The following is a 19,622-nucleotide window of genomic DNA, read 5'->3' on the forward strand; positions in this document are numbered from 1 at the left end:
CCAGTTCTAGGCCAAAATGAGGAAGGGTCTGAGAAAGACAAAGCTTGATGGTTGAAAGACCAGAACCACAAAGGAGCCAGATCCTACCAGATACTCTGATCTCTTTGCACCCCCTGCCTCTTGGATGGCTTTGTCACCTTTGGACCCCCTTTCCCTTTGTCCCTTAGCTGCCTCAACCAGTACTGTTCATTCACTAGTTTGGCTTGCTGGGTTTTCTCTGTGTGTCTCCTATGAACTCTTTTTCCTTTTTTGACCCCCAGTGGTAGGCATGCACTATGTCCCAATATCCATCCTCTCATTTCTCTCCTCACATTCTTACTCTCTGAAGGGCCTTCACTCCTATTTTTTTCTTTCCTGCTGTCTCTACACAAGGATTCCCAAGTCAGAGCTATAGCCTAACCCTCATTTCCACCCAAGCCCACCACCTACCTTCCTGGGGCCCACAGGATGTCCCACTTAAAAAGCTGCAACCCCCAGGATGGGGTCCTATTTACTTTTCCACTTCTTGCCCAACTTCCCCCACACCACCAACATGAACTCAAAGTTCCTAGCCTGGCAATTGCTTGCAGGTTTTTTGTTTGTTTGTTTGTTTGTATTTTGCAGTTCGTGAACGCTACCTGTCTTACCCCCTGTCTTGTCCAAGTCACATCCTCTACCTGGAATGTCCTCCCCGTCCTCCCTCCTAGTAGTGTTTCTGGAGTCTGAAAGCCTCCCCCTCAGTCTGAACTAGGTCTCTTCCTTTGTGCTCCCCACTCACTGGTACCTGTCATACTGAACATCATTGTTTAAGTCCTGTCTGTCTTCCCCCACTGGGCTGGGAGCTCTTTACAGCAGGATTGTGTCTCATTCATTGCTGGCTCCCTGGAGCCTGGCACATACAAATGCAGAAGTAGATGTGTCATCGCCATCTTAAAATCAACATTCCCAAACCACCCCACCAGCCCTGCATCCTAATGTTGCCATTTCCCACAGATTCACAGGTATGTTTGCTGGCTTACATTAGTTTCATTCCTCAAGGACAAGCCTTCCCTTTGTGCTTCTTATTCATCCTGACAGGGCCCGGCACTTTGCTGCCTGGGCCTGGTACAGAGCCTGGTACAGAGCAGACTGAATCGAACGAAGTTTACCCTGGAGGGCAATGCCTTGCTCCTTGTCACTACATTACATAGTTTCTCTAAACCCACTGAGGTCAGACAAGAGGCCATGGGCTCCAGGGTACCGGGAGAGAGAAGTTCTATTGACCTTGGGAGCATATGGAGTGTTAGGTATAGGTGGAGGGACCACAGGAAGACCATCTAGTCCAACCCTCTCATTTTGCACCACAGGATGCCGAGACAGCAAGAGCCAGTGCTGGCACTGAGCCTGACCTTCTGACTCCCAGACTAGTGCTGTGGACAGGGCTGTCTATTCTGGGGGAGAGGGGAAGGCTGACAAAGGGGCATTTGTAAGATGACCAGGGTAAGATCTGTAGGGCAGGTCAACATGCTACAGGCCTAGTGATTCACAAAAGCATCAGGACAATGAACGTGAAGGAGAGGTGATTAGTACAAAGGGGTGGGGCCTGCAGTGCAGGTAAAAGCTCTGTAAGACTATGAGTGGAACATGGGTGCCACACGATATCAAGGGTGATAATCATAATGGTCACCACGTGTGCAGAGTGCAATGGTCAGCTGGAGTTCTGCCACAACCTGGGGAGATTCCTGTCACTAGTCAGGATTGGCAGAGGCCTGGGGGGTGTGGGGCACAGCTGTGTGCCGAGTGTGAATGTGGGTGTAGCCACCACTGTGTTTTGCTGCACAGGAATTGTTCTGGGTGCAACTACTGCAACCAAGAGCCCCACTGGAAAGTCCAGGCTTTTCCAGAACAAAGTTAAGAAAAAGACATGCATCAGAATTCTGTATCTTATTGGGGGGAAAAATTGAGTCCAAACACAAGTATATTAGAGCACATGATTAACATTGTAACTATACAGCCTACAGCCCTTCAAAATTATGTTATGAAGAGGTTTCAATGATCTGAGGAAATACTTAACGATATTATTTTAGGTGAAAATTGCAGACTGAAATAAAGATATATTCAGGAACTCACCATGTAGAGCAATGAACACAGAAGGAGTATGTCCAAAATGGTCATTGAGTTTAGCTGTGATTCTTTTTTTACCTAGTCTTTATTTTTTTTCTCCTGCATATTCTAAATTTCTATGCTGAGCACATATCATTTACAGAGTGTAAAGATAATTGTTTTATTTATTTTTAAGACACTAATTGTGCTTATAAGAAAATATAAGCTGTCAGGTTTGACTTCATTCTCTGTGGCTTTCTGCTCTGCTCTCTAGAAATGTTCTCCTCAATCTAGAGTAAGTCCCACCCCAGATGGCTCAATCCATTTACTCACATTCTGAATATTTCTGGAGTTGGTCAAATTCTTCTGAAGTGAGGGAGACCCAGCGTTCTTCACTCATCTTTAAGCTGGGTATGAGCGCTTGAGGCTGAGGATGGAGTTTTGTTCACCAGGGTGAAGCCGAGGCCCAGCCCAGGGCCTGGCTCATTGCAGGTATGCGATGGACAAGCCCTCCGGGAGATTTCTCGAGGACCAAAGTGTCTATGGCAGCAGTGGGTACCTTCCAGCAGATGAGCGAAGACCTCTGCTATTCCTCAGGGAACATCCTTCTATCTGCAGTCAAAGTAAATCCAGAAACCCTTGCTCTCCCTGGGCAGAAGTAGAAAAGGCATTATGAATAAGAGCACTGGAACACATAAGGCATCTTTTCTTATTTAAAAATCCCCAAATTTCCTTTTCTGGAAGACTTTAGGATTGGATGGTTCTCAGGGGAAGGATGTTTCCTCAGGGAAGCCTGAGGAGGTCATGGAGAGAAGACTAGCACAACCCCAGACAGGTGTCTGACAGGTGGGGATAGGTGGCCTGTAGGAATAGGTAGCCATATTTTTAAACTTGGAGAAATTTTAAATGTCTCCTATGAAAGGAGGTTGTAAATGCCTCAGGCAGCTGGATGCCTCATGTAAGTACAAGGACAGTAGCCTCTGTGGGGTGATTTGAAAGATGAGCCATTCTCTCCTCCACTGACTCTAAATCCCACCTTAGAGCTGCCCACCATCCTCTGATGAGTCACTCTGGAAATGCAAATACCCCCCAAGCCTGGCTTACATCCTAGTGACTGAAGCAGCTCTCTTTCCTCTCAGAACCATAAAAGAAGTGATTAGAGGGCAGGCCTGTGGGCCCAGAGCAGAAGATCCTGAAGGAGGAGAGGGAGATGGAGTCTGACAAACACTTTAACATCTTATTCTCTGAGCCTAGCACCCTAGCTCCCACCGTCAGTCATTAAATCAGTGTAGTGGGTTGTGAAATGAATGTGGTGGGCCAAGACTAGCACTTAATAGCATAGAATAGCAGAGAATGGAATGAAATGAAATGAAATGGAACTGAAAATAAGACTACATCTCCTGCCCTGGCTGGTTCGATTCTTGGTCAAGGACATGGACCTGGGTTGCAGGTTTGATCCCCAGCCCTGGGTCAGGGTGCATGTGCGGGAGATAACCAATTAATGTTTCGCTCTCTCTCCTTCTCCTTCTCCCTTTCACTCTGTGAACAGGGGAAAATATCAACAGGGGAAAATATCCTCAGGTGAGGATTAACAAAAAACAAACAAAAAGAGTACATCTCCTTTCAGTTATATATACATGTGTATAATGATCATAATGTAAAATATACTTCTTTTTTAAATTTTTTTCATTAATTAAATCTTTATTGTTCAGATTATTACAGTTGTTCCTCTTTTTCCCCCCATAGGTCCCCTCCACCCAGTTCCCACCCCACCCTCCTCCCTCGCTCCCCACCCACTGTCCTCATCCATAGGTGCACGATTTTTGTCTAGTCTCTTCACGCTAAAATATACTTCTTATTCTCAGTTGAGGCTTAAAAAATGTTGGAAAGCCACCAACCAACCTAATAGGAGGAGAAATAAAGACCACTGTTACCAAAGAATGAGCCCAGTTTCAACAAAACAGCATCCATCGTGGAGAATCGGACTTCAAGGCAGATCTGGGGAGCCTGAGGCACATGAGAAATGGCAGAGAAACTGGAGGAAGCCACCCAATGAGGAGACAGATTTGTACAGTTCTCTGGAAGAGTGGACCTGGAAGGCTAAACTTGAGCTGGAGGGAGATTTGGGCTCTGTAAAGACCTTCCATCGATCAGAGCTCTCCAACAGTAGGTGGGAATGCATGACCAGGGAGTGAGAAGCCTGCATCCAAATTCTAGTTTCTCTCATTAAAAAGTCCAATTCTCTCCTGAATCTACCAGCCAACTGGATTCCTTCTTGGCACCTGCTCTTGCCAAGGTCCCCAGTAACCTCATTGCCAAATCCAACAGGCACATTGCAGGCCTTCTTTACTTCATTTTCTCTCTCTGCAGACCTTGCCATAGCACAAAACAACCACACTGAGCTTCTTTTATCTTTATGAATGTTCCTCCTCAGTCTCCTCTGCCTCTCCTTTTGCCATCATTATATATCAGAGTTTCCAGAATCCCGTCCTAAGCCCTCTCCTCATTCTACATCCCTCCCCTTAGGGTTCTCATCCTCCTCCACAGATTCAGTTACTCCCAGGCATGCTGCTCTGACCTGCAATCTCTCCTCACTCTGATCTGAATATCCAGCTGTCACTGGGACTCCCCTGTATATCTCAAGCCATTCCAAATTGGCCCTTTCCCATGCCCCCCACCTGCCTCTCCTCTGCATTCTGGTTGTGCCCTGAGAGGAACCAATACTCAGCCTGAGCACCTCCCCCTTCCTTTCCTGCCAACTCTGGGCACCAGTCCCAGAGAGTGACTGTCCACTGTGTGTTCCCTCCTCTACATCACACCAGCGGTCCATTGACTCAGACCCTCGTCTTCTCTCGCCTGGTTTCTGACAACAGCATCCTGCTGCTCTCCCTGCCTTGGGTTTTGCTCTCCTCCCCTTGGTTGGCTCTAAATTGCCAACCAGATCATATCTCTCTCAGTAATAAAATTCTTCAGTGGTTTCTATTGCCTATAGAATTGGATGTAATCTCCCTTACATGATACACAAAGCTCTTTATGATCTGGCCTCTGATTTTCATTTCAGTCCAAAATTGAGGGGTAACCTTTAAAAACATTTTCCATCATACCAGGGAATTTAACATTACAACTGGTATTACCACTGCTGCTGAACACTTATTTCTCACTGTGCTCTATGCTTCACATCTATTACCTAATGTAGTCCTCACAACAACCATGTAAAAGAAGCTATGCCTCCTCCCTTTTAGATGAGGAAAATGAGGCAAGGCATTTAGTGGATATGGTGAGGAGAAAGTAGGAAGCCCAATGCTTTTGTGTAAGAATGCTTCTCTGATATGTATTCTGCATACTTTCAGAAGCATAGCACTCTAAGAGGGCCCAGAGACACACTGCATGAGAGAACTACATGAAACTCAAAATCAGAAGGCAGGAGATCTGAATCCTGGCCATGACTCTTATAACTATTTAACATTAGACAAATTTTTTGTTTCTTGACCCTTGGTTTCTTTATCTTAAAAATGGGAAGGCTAATTAAAAACTTCACTGAGTTACTGTTATGGTTAACTCAGGTAATATATGCAAAAAATCTACCCCCCAAACCCCATCTAGCACAATGCCTATCATACCATGGGCACTCAATAAATAATCATTGCTATCATCCTATTGCAAATACAACACAGCAATATGACTTAAACAACCAGGTGAGTGCAATTGTGTACAAAGTCTTTATGTACTTGATTTTATCCTGCTCTAGGTTGTTGTAATTTTGTAATTACTCATCAAACTTTTATCCACTAGTTTAGCATTCACTGATGATTTTTGACAGGATTAATTATTACTATGATAGTGAATTTCTAATCCCATTTTTCCTTTTTTATTTATTAGTTGGGATTCTACTGAGGAAGAGTTTTCTCCATTACTTCTTTATATCAGTTTCTTTATACACTTTAATTTATACTATAAATATTACATATTGTATAAAGAAATGTTAAATACTAAAGGCTCAGTGCACTAAATTCATGCACTCAGGGAGGTTGCTTAGCCGGGTCTGCACCCTCTTGCAGTCTGGGAGTCCTCAGGGGATGTCCTACTGATGGCTTAGGCCCGCTCCCTGTGGGGAGCACAGTTGGACATCCTTAGCACTGCTGTGGAGGTGGGAGAGGCTCCCGCCACCACCGCTGTGCTCGCCAGCCATGAGCCTGGCTTCTGGCTGAGCGGCGCTTCCCCTGTGGGAGCACACTGACCACCAGGGGGCAACTCCTGCATAAAGCTGCTGCCCCTCTGGTGGTCAGTGTGCATCATATCAACTGGTCATTCTGCCATTCGGTTGATTTGCACATTAGCCTTTTATTATATAGGATAAACATAAAGATAAGAATATAAATAATATATAAATATGTATAAATGTATATTGTATTTAGATTTTATATATTTACTTATATTAATGGATTCTTATTTTATTCAATGGGTTATAATTCATTGCTATCATTATTTCTTTTGATTCTTGAATTGCCCCAGATTTGGTCAGTGAAAGCTCATTTGACATGGTTCTTTGTTCTTTAGACATAGACCTATCATTCTGTGAGCACATCTTTATTTTCTGGGACTACTAAATGTTTCAGGCTTATCTTGTCCTTCCTCAGTCCTAGTCCTGAAATCAGCCATTTCTCAAAAGCCCTGATTTCTTTTAGTGGAGAATCATATTTGAAACCAAGGTGTGAGCACTAGTTGTGCTCATTGCTACTGGGGTGACATTGGTTTTAGGTCATAAAAGGGACAGAGTTAGGAAATACATGCATGTATACACACACATATCTCACCTCTGGGTATCTATATCTATCATCTATCTATCTATCTATCTATCTATCTATCTATCTATCTACCTACCTATCCATCTGTGGATTGTCTTTCACACGTTGTTTTGTTTTCCACTTAACCATGTATCCTATGAATCACTCCATATCTGTTCAAGAGATCTTCCTCATTTAGAACCAAGTTTGACTCCAACCCTTACCTGCTTACATCCTCCAGAGGCCTCTCTTAGCCTCCAGGATAAAGAGCAAGCTCTTTAGCCAGTTCCAGAAGATTCTTTATCCATGGTACAGCTCACATCCCCAACCTCACCCCAATTACCTCCTGCCCCACCTGCTCCACATTCCAGCCAAATCAACCTATTCCCTACTCTTAGCAAGTAGTGTTGCATGATAAGACCTCCCAAACAGTAGTTAATGGACTGACAAACACACCGTGCCTTTAATCTACCTGGAATGCCCTTTACTCCTGCCTTCCCATAGCGAACCACTACTTATATGTCTGGTTCTGCTTCTTTCCTATAGGTATTTGAACTCTTTGAGCAAACTAAGCTCTTCTTCCAGCTGTGTTCCCATAGATCCTCTTTATTTCTCTATCGTGGTAGCTGAGAGTCTTGTGTTAGAGACAGATACCCCAAAAGATAATTAACATGTGACTTGGTGAGAGTAGTGGTACAGATATGTACAGGGAAGTATGGGGCCATCTAATGCATCTGGAGCAGACAGAGGGGAGTAGAATAAGAGCCCTGAAGGAGCTGAGAAGGGGTAACAAGATAAAGAGATATATGTTGCAATAACTCAACAAAAACTCATGTTATTATCTCTGTTGTGCCATTGTAGCTCAGTGCTTGGCTTCTTGGTGAATGGGGCTATACGATTCTCTATTTTCATCAGGAAAAGTTAAAGGCAGGAAATGCTGCCTGGCACTCCAAATGGTACCTGCTGACCATCCTCTCACATGACAGCCCCCTCTGATTCTATGCCCTTTGATAAAGATGACAGCTAACATACAAGAGGCCTTGCTCCTACTGACATCATCCAGCATTTTCCTTTCAGCAGCTTGACGCATTGGTCTTGTCTGGGAGGCTCATGACAGTATGAACAGTCTGCTTATTACCACCCTGCACATCTTTACTGACAGACAAAAAAAGTAATAGAGTTTCCTAAATAACACTCAGATTGGATATTGTCAGGCTTGGATGGCAAGAGGGTGTTTTATGCCCCTACAGCTATTCCACTCTCAGCAATAGCTTCAGCTCCCTGGCCTCAATGTTCGTGTCTGTAAAATGAGGGGGTGGGAATAATGGTTTCTAAGTCATTTTCTAGCTCTGCAACTTCACATACTGGATCAAACTCTATTTTTTCTGAACAGATGTCAGCATGGAAATCTCAAATCAGGAGGAAGATGGCAAATTCAATGGGCATTGAATTGCACCCTGGGTCTCTATTCATTTGAATGAATCAGCCATAGCCAATTATCCAGGAACAAACACCTCTTCATCTCCTCTGTGCTCTCATAAAAAACATTAATTCATGAATATGGCATCAGATCGGGGGAGCTTATTTGTATGCATCTGATGATTTATAACAAACCCATAATGAGTATATTTTTAAAAGGTAAGAATGACTAAAAGTTAGAAAGATAAAAACTCCTCTCTTCCCAGACTTGTGGGGAGTCACATGTTAATAACTGCTCCATCTCTGGGGTTTTGCTCCTGCTGATCCTTTTTCAACTCAGTCACGCTCATGTGGCCTCTGGAGTTCACTTCAAGCATTAAAGAAGTTCTCTAAGAAGCTCCCTTTAGTTTCCTGCACTAGTTTGTGCATATCTTTTCTGCTCTCCTTGGGCTTTTCTCCAGTGGCCCCGTGAGCCTGAACTCCTTCAGGGTAAAAACAGTCTCCTGCCCGCTTTGGAGGTCCAGCTGCTACAAGATTTGTAAGAGTTCATTTCCTGAAAGGTGGTTCTGAACCCTTTTGACTAAGACCATTTGTGTGGAGCAGAAGATCCTATCACACCTGATTGCCCATCTCAGTAGAAAAAGAACTGGGTGGTAACAAAGAATTAGAGAGGAACAAAAGGCACAAGTTGGCATAAAATTATTGATAATATTATTTGGGAGTCACTTATCTTATAATAAAAAACATATATCAGTGCACAAATTTTATTAAGATAATTACCTATAAACTTCCTATATAATAAAAGGCTAATATGCAAAACGACCGAACAGAGGAATGGCTGGTAGCTATGATGCACACTGACCACCAGGGGGCAGATGCTCAACACGGGAGCTACCCCCTGGTGGCCAGTGTGCTTCTACAGGGGGAGCGCTGCTCAGCTAGAAACCTGGCTCACGACTGTCAAGTGCAGCATCGGTGGCTGGAGCCTCTCCCACCTCTATGGCAGCGCTAAGGATGTCCGACTGCTGGTGGAGAGCGGGCCTAAGCTGTCAGTCGGACATCCCCAGAGGGCTCCCGGACTGCGAGAGGGCACAGGCTGGGCTGAGGGACTCCCCCCACAGTGCTGGAATTTCACGCACCGGACCTACAGTATATATATAAACTATAATCTATAAACTTTTAACAGTCACTTTATTATGCTTAACCTGATAGTATGTTGGGAGTTGTTTAAGTTGTTTGAATTCATCAATTGTAGTAGGATTACATTGGTGGTCTCCAAGAAACCATTCGTCCTGATAGTCATGCCCTTTTTAGTCCCTTTTTCTTGAGTCTGGGCTGTGCCTGTGACTTGCTTTAACCAAGAGAATGCAGTAGAAGTGACCCTGTGCCAGTGTCAGGCCTAAATGTCAAGAAGGCCTTCCACTTTTGTGTTTCTGGGAGCATTGAACTGCCATGCAGAAGCCCAGCCACCTTGCTGGGGAGATGACAGAAAGACCACATGGACAGAAGGAGGCTTAGTATTGCACAGAGAACTGAGCAACCCTGCTGATAACAAGGCCTGAAACCCCCAGTGTAAGGTCCTGGGCGAGCCATTCCTGCTGGCTCTTAGTCATCCAAGCCATCCCAGCTGTGGTGCTGGACATGGAAGACAAGGAGACCTTTTGGATTTTAAAGCCTTAGTAGACACGATGGGGAGCGGAGCCCACTGTCCCTGCTGAGTCAAACCTGAACCCCAATGCAAAGAATCATGCAGAAGAATAAAATGATTGTGGCACCACTAAGTTTGGGGGTGGTTAGATGTGCAGTCATAAATAATCAAAGCAACCACATAAGCACTTTTGAGGGCAGATTACATGTGTATCTGTTTAGTAAGAGAATATGCTTGATTCATGCTTGAACATGTTCGTGTCTTAAAAATCCGTAATTGGAAAATTAGAGGCCTAAAATACCTTTTAATGCATGCTGTTGGGTTAATCAAATATCCTCCACAAATTAATCAGATAATGATGAAGTTAAAAAAAACTATAATTTCTAATTAAAAAGAATTAAAAGACAAGAAGAGCAGTATCTGAACACCACAACCAACTCAAAACAAGCCTGACATTGCAATAACAACGTGACCTTCTCCAGGTCACGGGATTCTAACATCTGGCTGAATGAGGAGGCAGAAGTTGCTGAGCATTTAGAGACAGCCTGACTTCACAGATAACCCAATTAGAGCCTCCAGGGTACTTAGTAATGAGCTAATTTGAGTTTATGAATAGCAAATATGAGTAATCCCTAATACCTCATTTTGTAAATTACCATCATATAATCCTTATACAAACATAAAAATAAAAGTCTTGGAATTGTGTGCTACTTGTATTTGAGGACTTTGCATCCCATTAGTGGTCTCAGAGTAACATAAGAATCCCTGCTCTTGGAGAGTTGTGAAAATGTTAGGCTCAACAGAGCTGCCCAGGTGTGTGTGTGTGTGTGTGTGTGTGTGTGTGTGTGTGTGCGCGCGCGCGCGTTTAGGGGTGAGTACCAAGGGGAGGCCTGCAGGCTGCTGAGAGAAGCTGAGATGTGTTCCCTGAAGGGGCTGCCTTTGGCATAAGAAGATATTGTCAATCTGAGGAGTGTTCACAGCCCAGGGGCATCACAGCTTGAGTGTGGGTCATTCATTCATTTACTTATTCACCCACGCAACAAATCATTATAATAACAAGTCAGAGCAGCAACCTCCATTTATAGAAGATGACACATTTTGTGCTTTGCGCACTATATCTGCAACAGTCACTAAACCCTGGGAGGAAGGTATTTTTTAAAATATATTTTTTAATTATTTCAGAGAGGAAGGGACAGAGAGAGATAGAAACATCAGTGATGAGAGAGAATCATTGATTGGCTGCCTCCTGCAGACCCTACACCGGGGATCGAGCCCACAACCCGGGCATGTGCCCTGACTAGGAATTGAACCGTGAACTCCTGGTTCATAGGTCGACACTCAACTACTGAGCCACACCAACCAGGCAAAGAGGATATTTTTAATGCCCATTTTACAGATGTAAAATAAGTAAGACAGAACTGGTATTTGAGCCCAAGTTTGTTTAGTCCCAAGGTTGAGAATTTCCTTTCACCATACAACCTCTGGATGAATAAGTATTGAGTACATAAAGGACCAAGCCTTGTGCTAGGTGCTGATACCACCAATAAGCCAACTATGGAAAGCTTAAACCCTCATCCTGGAACTGAAAGGTAAGTTGGAGGCTGGCGGGGAAACCATGGCATGTTCCTGGAAAGCCAATATTATTTGGGGGGTAAAATCTACATTATATAAAACATAATCACAAAATGGAATAGAATGCAAAATATGCAGGAAGTGTGAGGAAACATGAGAGTTGGAACAACAATGAAAAAAATCCTGCTGTTCTCCTGGTGCCACTTCTGTTCACTTTGCTTTGCCACCAGGGGCGCTACAGTGGGGATGCTGAAGTGGGGTCGTAAATTCCAACACTGCAATCTGATTTTGGACTCCACAGCTGAGGTGCTGATGCTGGGGAGAGGATTGCGACAGGAGGCTTCCTTCACAAAATTACTACCAGAGGAGAACGACTCATCTCCAGAGTCAGGGAGACTTCTGTCTAAAGAACTGAACACAAGTCAGGCACTGGAATTACAGACACCAGAATTCAAGTTTCTGTTCTACCACGTAACAATTATGAGACATTAGACAGGTTGTTTTTCATCTCTAAGTGGGGATACTAATAGTAATTAATACATGCTTCACATGGCTGTTATGAGAATTATTTGTAAAATGTTTAAGAGAGTCATAGCAAGTAAAATTTCCTATCAGTGGTTCCTAAAGTGTGGTCCTCACACCAGCAGTACTGGCATCATTGGGAGGATAAGAAAAGCAAATTCTTTAAATCCACCCCAGGCATACAGAGATTCGAGTGCAGGCCAGTGTTTTGTAACCATTGCTTTACATTAATGTAAGGGACAGGACTAAGAAGAGAAGCTTGGAATGGCTGAAGTCATTCCTTCTCCTTAAGAGGCCCTAAGGCAGCCAGACTCTGGATGGATCAAATAATTTCCACTTTCCTGAAGCAATCAAACATTACAGAAAAGCCAGGGCCTATGACTGCCTGTCATCATGCCTAGCTCCTAAAATTCTTATGTAATGGCATACTCCCTGCAGAATTTTCCTTTCTTTACAAACAGGATCTATGTTTCACACTCTTCCTGTGACATTGTGTGCCTAATAAATGATCTCAAGAAGGCATAGACCAGATAATAGTAGTTTCCTAACATAAAGTGAAAGGACAAAAACAAACAGAAAAACCTGAGAGGGTGAGAAAGTGACAGCTCCATTCTCACCACAGCTCATCCCTATGTCAGAAATGGAACTTTCCAGAAAGAGACACTGCGAGGCATGGCATGGGGCGCAGGCAGGTCTAGAAAAGGACAACACTGGGAATGTACCAGGTATTGTGTTGGCAGAGGTGTGATGTGTGCTTGTGTGTGAATGTGTTTTAGCAATAACCACACCAAACCACACTAAATAGACAATGTTCACGTTTGGAACCATGTGTGAAAGCATGTTCAGGTTGGTAAGTTCCTGTGGACCAGGAGGAACTTGTGGCGAGCTAGCCCGTGAGCATTCTCCACTTCATCCTCCCACCCCTCCCTCCTCTGACAACCTCCGATCTCCCGTTCTATTCTTTCCTTTCTCTTTCCTTCTTCCACTGCCTGCTGTCCACAACAACATAAACAATAGTCACTACTTGCTGAGAATCTGCTACCTGTTCTTCATTAATATAATTCTCAAAATAATCTTTCAAGGTAGGTATTATTACGCCATCATATTTAGGATCAAACTCTTTGCAGGCAGCTGAGATATCATACAAACCCATATCTGCCTGAATGCCCATACTCTCTCCACTTTCTCTGCTGGTTTTCAGTCCTAGGAAGGATTGTTCATTTTATGGTTCATTCCAGGAGCCCAGGATTTTGTTTGTGGAAGGCTCTGGGCAGTCCTGTTTCTCTTCCTCCACCAACTCCACAGAACCAACAATGTCCTACTGAACAATCATGCAACAATGATTCAGCACCATGGACAACAGCACCCCACAGGCACTTACACCTCATTCTGATCCCAGGCAATATATTCCTGGATGGTCCCTTCCACTTCAGAGGTGTCTAGGGCCCACCTTGAAAAACACCTCATTAATAATAGCTAACCTGTACAACATGCCAGACTGTCCTAAGCAATTTTCATGTATTATGAGGTAGATACAAATATACCCATTTTAAAGATTAGGAAACTGAAGCACAGAGCATTAAATAATTTGCCCTAGGTTGTGTGGCTATTAACTGATGAATTCAGAATTCAAATCCAGATCATCTGATTCTGGGGGTGTGCCTCACCATCATGCCCTGTGATACAAAGATAACAGGGGCACTGAAATCACATGGCAGTACTTGTCATAAGACAGTCATCAAGAAAATATAAATATATTTATCATAATTAAAAAAGGAGCTGACTTGAATAAAGCACAAAATCTAAACTATTTCACAGGGGCTTATCAATTCAGGTTCAGAAACACCACAACTTGATGTGGTTCTGGAAACTGGTAAGAAAGGTAAGTTCATTTCCCAAGCAAATAGGAATGATGTGGCCTGGAGCCCATGGCTCTATTCTTGGTAGGTATTAATAGTTAGTAGGTAGGTCACTTTGAGCAAGTCACTTCCACTCTCTAGACCTCAAGCTTCTTATTTGATGATTGCAGAGAGTGGAGTAAATAATATTTAAGGCTTCCTCTAACAGCAATCCCATTTCCTTCCAGAAATATTAGACATCAACTCTTTGCTCTTGCCACATAGGATCTAGTGCCATCATTTTAGGCTGGGAAATGCCATTTTTATATTAATTTAAATGGTACATCAGTGGATAGTAATAATCCTATATAATAAAAGGGTAATATGCAAATCAACTGGTGGAACTACCAGTAACTATGACGTGCACTGACCACCAGGGGGCAGACGCTTAATGCAGAAACTGCCCTCTGGTGGTCAGTGCACTCCCACAGGGGGAGCGCTGCTCAGCCAGAAGCCAGGCTTACAGCTCACAGCTCACGGGAGCAGGAGCAGGCCTAAGCTGTCAGTTGGACATCCCCCCAAGGGCTCCCGGACTGCAAAAGGGCACAGGCCAGGCTGAGGGACCCTCCGCCTCACTCCCCCCCCCCCCCCCGCCTCCAGTGCACAAATGTCATGCACCGGGCCTCTAGTAGTAAGATATTATGGCTACCTTATTGAATTGTTAACAAATTAGATAATATCCTTATTGATTAGAAAGCACAAAAATAGAAATGCTCCAACATTGCTGGTGTGGAAGTAAATTTGCCAAAATAACGCTACATATCAATAGCCTTAAAATGTACATTTCAAATTTTACTTCTATAAGTTTATCTTAAGAAAGTAACTATGGGCAATAACAGCACTACCTCTGTGACTACTATTACTACTTCTACAAGATTTCAACTCCAACAATATTTGTAGCAGCATTGTTAATAATAGCAAAAAATTTCCAAGCAAATTAAATGTCTCACAATATGGGATTGTTAAATCCATTTTGGTATGTATATCTAATGAAATATTCTGAAGTCACAGGAACTAAGTAAAAAAAAAAATAGTATTTGAATCCATGGGAGAAATGTCTTATGCAGACTAAAAATCAACAATCAAAAGTTAGTTAAAATGTTAAACTATAAGTATTTGTAGTAGATGTTGAATTGTGCCAACCAGACTCATCTAGAAAGAAGGATTATTCCCCCAGCTACTGGGGAGTATTGCTGGCAGACGGCTCTCTGTTGTCAACCCTTTTCAGGAATTGCCTTAGCTGGAAAGAGCATGCCTATGGTCATGTCCCCTTTCTGGATTCAATTACTGAATTATACAGAAAGGAGGAGTATAAAGGCCTGGTCCCCTCACCCTAACTGGGAACAACTCAGCAGGACCATCCCAGTCCAAACCCTGCTTTGTCCCTACACTTCCACAAGTGGTGATCCCAAGAGTACTCCTTTTAAAGCTAATAACAGTCCTGCACTGCAATTTCCATCTCAGAATCTACTTACCAGCAAATCTGATCTGCAACAATATGAAAATTTTAAAATCCCCACATATTCTTCATTAATTTCTTGTTCAAAAAGATAATGAAAGTATGAAAGCATTGCATATCATCCTAGTAAATGTGCAATTTGGTTATAGCAATGCTTAAAGGACATTTTGAGCCTTAAACGATTTTCTCAGAAAACAAAGAAGATGAACAAAAATTAGTCAAGCCTCCAACTCAAGAACTGAGAAAAAAGAAGAAAATAAACCTAAATAAAGCTGAGGAGGGCAGTACTAAAGGCAAAGGCAGAAAGTAATGAACTAGCACCCCAAACAAAACAACTGAACAGTTTGTGAATAAAACCAAAAGCTCTCCTAATTGTTGTTGAAAAATAATAAAGTAGACAATTATTTGAGGTTGGAGAGATAGAGAGATAGAGATAAAGATATAGAGATAGAAATAGAGATAGATGAAGAAAGAAGAGGAGGGGGAGGAGGAAGAGAAGGAGGAGGAAGAGCAGGAGAAGAATATGAGTAGGAAGAAGAGGAGGGCTAGAACCAGAAATATTAGAAATAAAAAAGGGGGCATAACTATAAATGCAAGAGATTTTATTAAATTATGAGATAATAATTAGAAAGCCTAAATGAAATGGAACTTTTTGGGAAAACATAAATGATCAAAAGTGATTCAACAGCTCAGTAATTTCACTTCTGGGTATTTATCCAAAGAATATGAAACCACTAATTCCAAAAGGTAAATGCACCCTTATATGCATTGCAGCACTAATAGCAATATCCATGTGTCCATCCATAGATGAATGGATAAAGAAGATGTGGTATATATACACAGTGAAATATTACTTGGCAATAAAAGAGAATGTAATCTTGCCATTTGCAACAACATGGATGGATTTAGAGGGTATTATCTTAAGTTAAATCAGTCATGCAGAGAAAGATAAATACTATGATCAACTTACATGTGGAATCTTAAAGAAAAACAAAACAAAACAGAAACAGACTCAGAGATACAGAGAACAAACTGATAATTGCCATAGGGGAGGGGGTGCAGGTGGATTAAAAAGGTGAAGGAGAATAAGAGATACAAACTTCCAGTTATAAAATAAATAGATCATACATAAGTAATACACAGTACCAAGAATAGGGAATTATCCAAAGAAAATGATATTATAATAACTTTGTGTAGTAACATATGGTTACTACCTTATTGTAATCACATTGAAAGGTATATTAATGTTGAATAACTGTTGTACCTGAAACTAACATAAAATTGTATGTCAATTACACTTTCATTTTTTAAAAAAGTGATTCAAAAAGTAGAAAAGCCTGGCTAGTTCAATAATAACAGATGAAATTGAATCAATATTCAAAAGTCTCCTTGCCCAACCTTCCTGGTTCAGACAGTATTATGGGCAACTTATAAGAATCATTAAGGAACAGGTAATTCTTCTCTTACATAAGTTGTTCCAGAGCACAGAAAAAGATGTTCCGTTACAATTTATTTTATAAGGTCAGTATAACCCGGTTACAAAAGCTGAATAAGGAGAGCACCCATAAAAACAAATTATAGACCAACCTCCTTACTAAATTAAGCAACCCCACCCCATTAAACAGCCAAATCCAGTAAAGTGTTAAAAGAACAACACATAGAGTTTATTTCAGGAAAGAAAAGATAGATCAAGATTACAAAATCTATCAGTATAATATACTTTTTAACAGAATAAAAGAGAAATTTAAATGACAATCTCAATATAGTCAGGGAAAAAATCTATAAAATTTCACATCAAAATATCAAAGAAAAGCAAACACACCTCTAAACACATTAGAAGGTAAATGGAACATCCTTTATTTCATAAAAGCTATGTGCTTAAACCCCACAGCAAACTTCATACTTAAGTGGCAAAATATTACTAGGGATGTAATGTACAACATGATGACTATAGTCAACACTGCTGTATGAGCTATAGGAAAGTTGTTAAAAAAATACATCCTAAGAGTTCTCAACACAAGGAAATGACATTTTTTCTTTTCTTTTTTTTTTGTATCTATGTGAAATGACGTATGTTAACTAAACTTATTGCAGTAATCATTTCACAATCTATGCAAGTGAAACCATTATGCTGTACACCTTAAGCTTATACAGTGCTGTATGTCAATTATATCTCTGGAAAAAAATAAAACTAAGCAAAATATATAAAAAACAAGAAGACATTCTGGGAAATAATCAATGTATACTTATTTAGATAAATGGCAAAATATTAGAAGCATTACTATTAAAATCCAGAACAAAATAAGAATGTGCTTTCAGATGTCTACAACCTACTAGAAGTCCTAGACAATTAAATTAAATGAGGAGAAGAAATAAGAGGTGTACATATTAAAATAGAAAAGGTGAACTGTCACAATTTTTAAATGGTATGATGGTATGCCTAGAGAAAACAGGAGAATAAAATAACATAAATTATTACAGAATTTTAGCAAAGTGACTGTATAAAATCAATATTAAAAATAAAATGCTTCTGCCAAAACCGGTTTGGCTCAGTGGATAGAGCATCGGCCTGCGGACTGAGAGGTCCCAGGTTTGATTCCGGTCAAGGGCATGTACCTGGGTTGCAGGCACATCCCCAGTAGGAGATGTGCAGGAGGCAGCTGATTGATGTTTCTCTCTCATTGATGTTTCTGACTTTCTGTCTCTCTCCCTTCCTCTCTGTAGAAAATCAATAAAATATATTTAAAAAAAATAAAATGCTTCTCTGGCCATGTGGCTCAGTTGGTTGGAGCGTCGTCCTGTACACCAAAAGGTTACGCGTTCGATTCCCAGTCAGGGCACATAGCTAGGTTGTGGGTTCGATCCCGAGTCGAGGTGCATGCAGGAGGAAACTGATCCATGTTTCTCTCTCTCTCCCTCCCCCTTCCACTCTCTCTAAAATCAAGAAAAATATACCCTCCAGTGAGGACTAAAATAAGAGCACAAAATGTTTTCCTTTATATAAGCAATAACCAAATATAAAATATAGCATAATAGAAAAATATCTCTTTTTTCTGAAAAGTTAAATGTACTCTGGAATAAGTCTAACAAGAAATGGGTTAAGACCTTTATGGAAAAACCTATAAATATTTATTGAAGGACCTAAAGGAAAACCTGACTAAATGGATAAATATCTTATTCATGGAAAGGAAGGCTTAGTTTGTTTTAGTTCTGGTATTTACTAGCTCCATGACTCTGGAATAATTAAAAAATCTTAATCTAGCCCAAACCACCTTGGCTCAGTGGATAGAGCGTCGGCCTGCGGACTCAAGGGTCCCAGGTTTGATTCCGGTCAAGGGCATGTACCTTGGTTGCAGGCACATTTCCAGTGGGGAGTGTGCAGGAGGCAGCTGATCGATGTTTCTCTCTCATCGATGTTTCTAACTATCCCTCTCCCTTCCTTTCTGTAAAAAATCATAAAATATATTTTAAAAAAATAAAATAAGTAAAAAATCTTAATCTGGCTGAGCCCTAGAGCCTCATTTGTAAAATTAGAATAACAGAATCTTCCTTATGCAGTTATTATAATTATTGGAACTTATAAAAGGAAATGGTATTTTTTAAAAAAAACTTAGAATTATATGTAATACTTTAATAGGGCAAATATATGTTTGTTACTGCAAAAAAAGAGAGAGAGAGATGAAAGGATGCACATAACATAATAGGTACCTCCAAGGAAATTAGAAATTAGAAATTGAGATTCTATTACCTGTAATGTTTTAATTCTTTTAATAATGTATTCTTTATATAATTTTAAAAATATAAAGGACATTTCATATTTTCATCATCTTATTCTGCTTCTTTCTATTTTCTCTAGCACAACCCAAGTCAGTCTTCTCAAAGTTTACCTACGTTGGTTAGAGCCTTATAGCACATTGACTTAAAGATAGATAGTCAAGCAGTTATTGTATGGAGAGCAAATCTATGTGCATTACATATAAACATGTAGCATGTGTGGGATTACATTATGAACAATGTGCATTACATGTCCTTCTGTAACTTTTTGAGTATTATATGTTTTTATGTGAATTTCAGCATTTGGATGCGTAAATATGCACCATGGTTAAATAAAGGAATTATCTGCACCTGAAGTTTTTCTATATCAGAATTGTTATTTTGTACATCATAGTGGGCATTTTCTATCTTCTACTTATCCCATCTTTCCCTGTAACGTTTGGTTAAAATAATAATTCAATTATGCTTGTATATTTATCCACTTC

General features: G+C 41.2%; 1 protein-coding gene across 1 annotated transcript in view; it reads right to left on the reverse strand.

Moving 5' to 3' along the window:
- The window catches only part of DGKG (diacylglycerol kinase gamma), a 192,332-nt gene that overhangs the window by 150,220 nt on the left and 22,490 nt on the right, over positions 1–19,622 (reverse strand). The window contains exon 2 of the mRNA XM_081087246.1: positions 2,395–2,709. Within this exon, the coding sequence (XP_080943372.1) occupies positions 2,395–2,461 (67 nt within the window). The 5' untranslated portion in view covers positions 2,462–2,709. The remainder of the gene's footprint in view (positions 1–2,394; positions 2,710–19,622) is intronic.

Source organism: Myotis nattereri (assembly GCF_964212035.1).
Source record: "Myotis nattereri genome assembly, chromosome: 3".
Taxonomy (NCBI): Eukaryota; Metazoa; Chordata; class Mammalia; order Chiroptera; family Vespertilionidae; genus Myotis; species Myotis nattereri.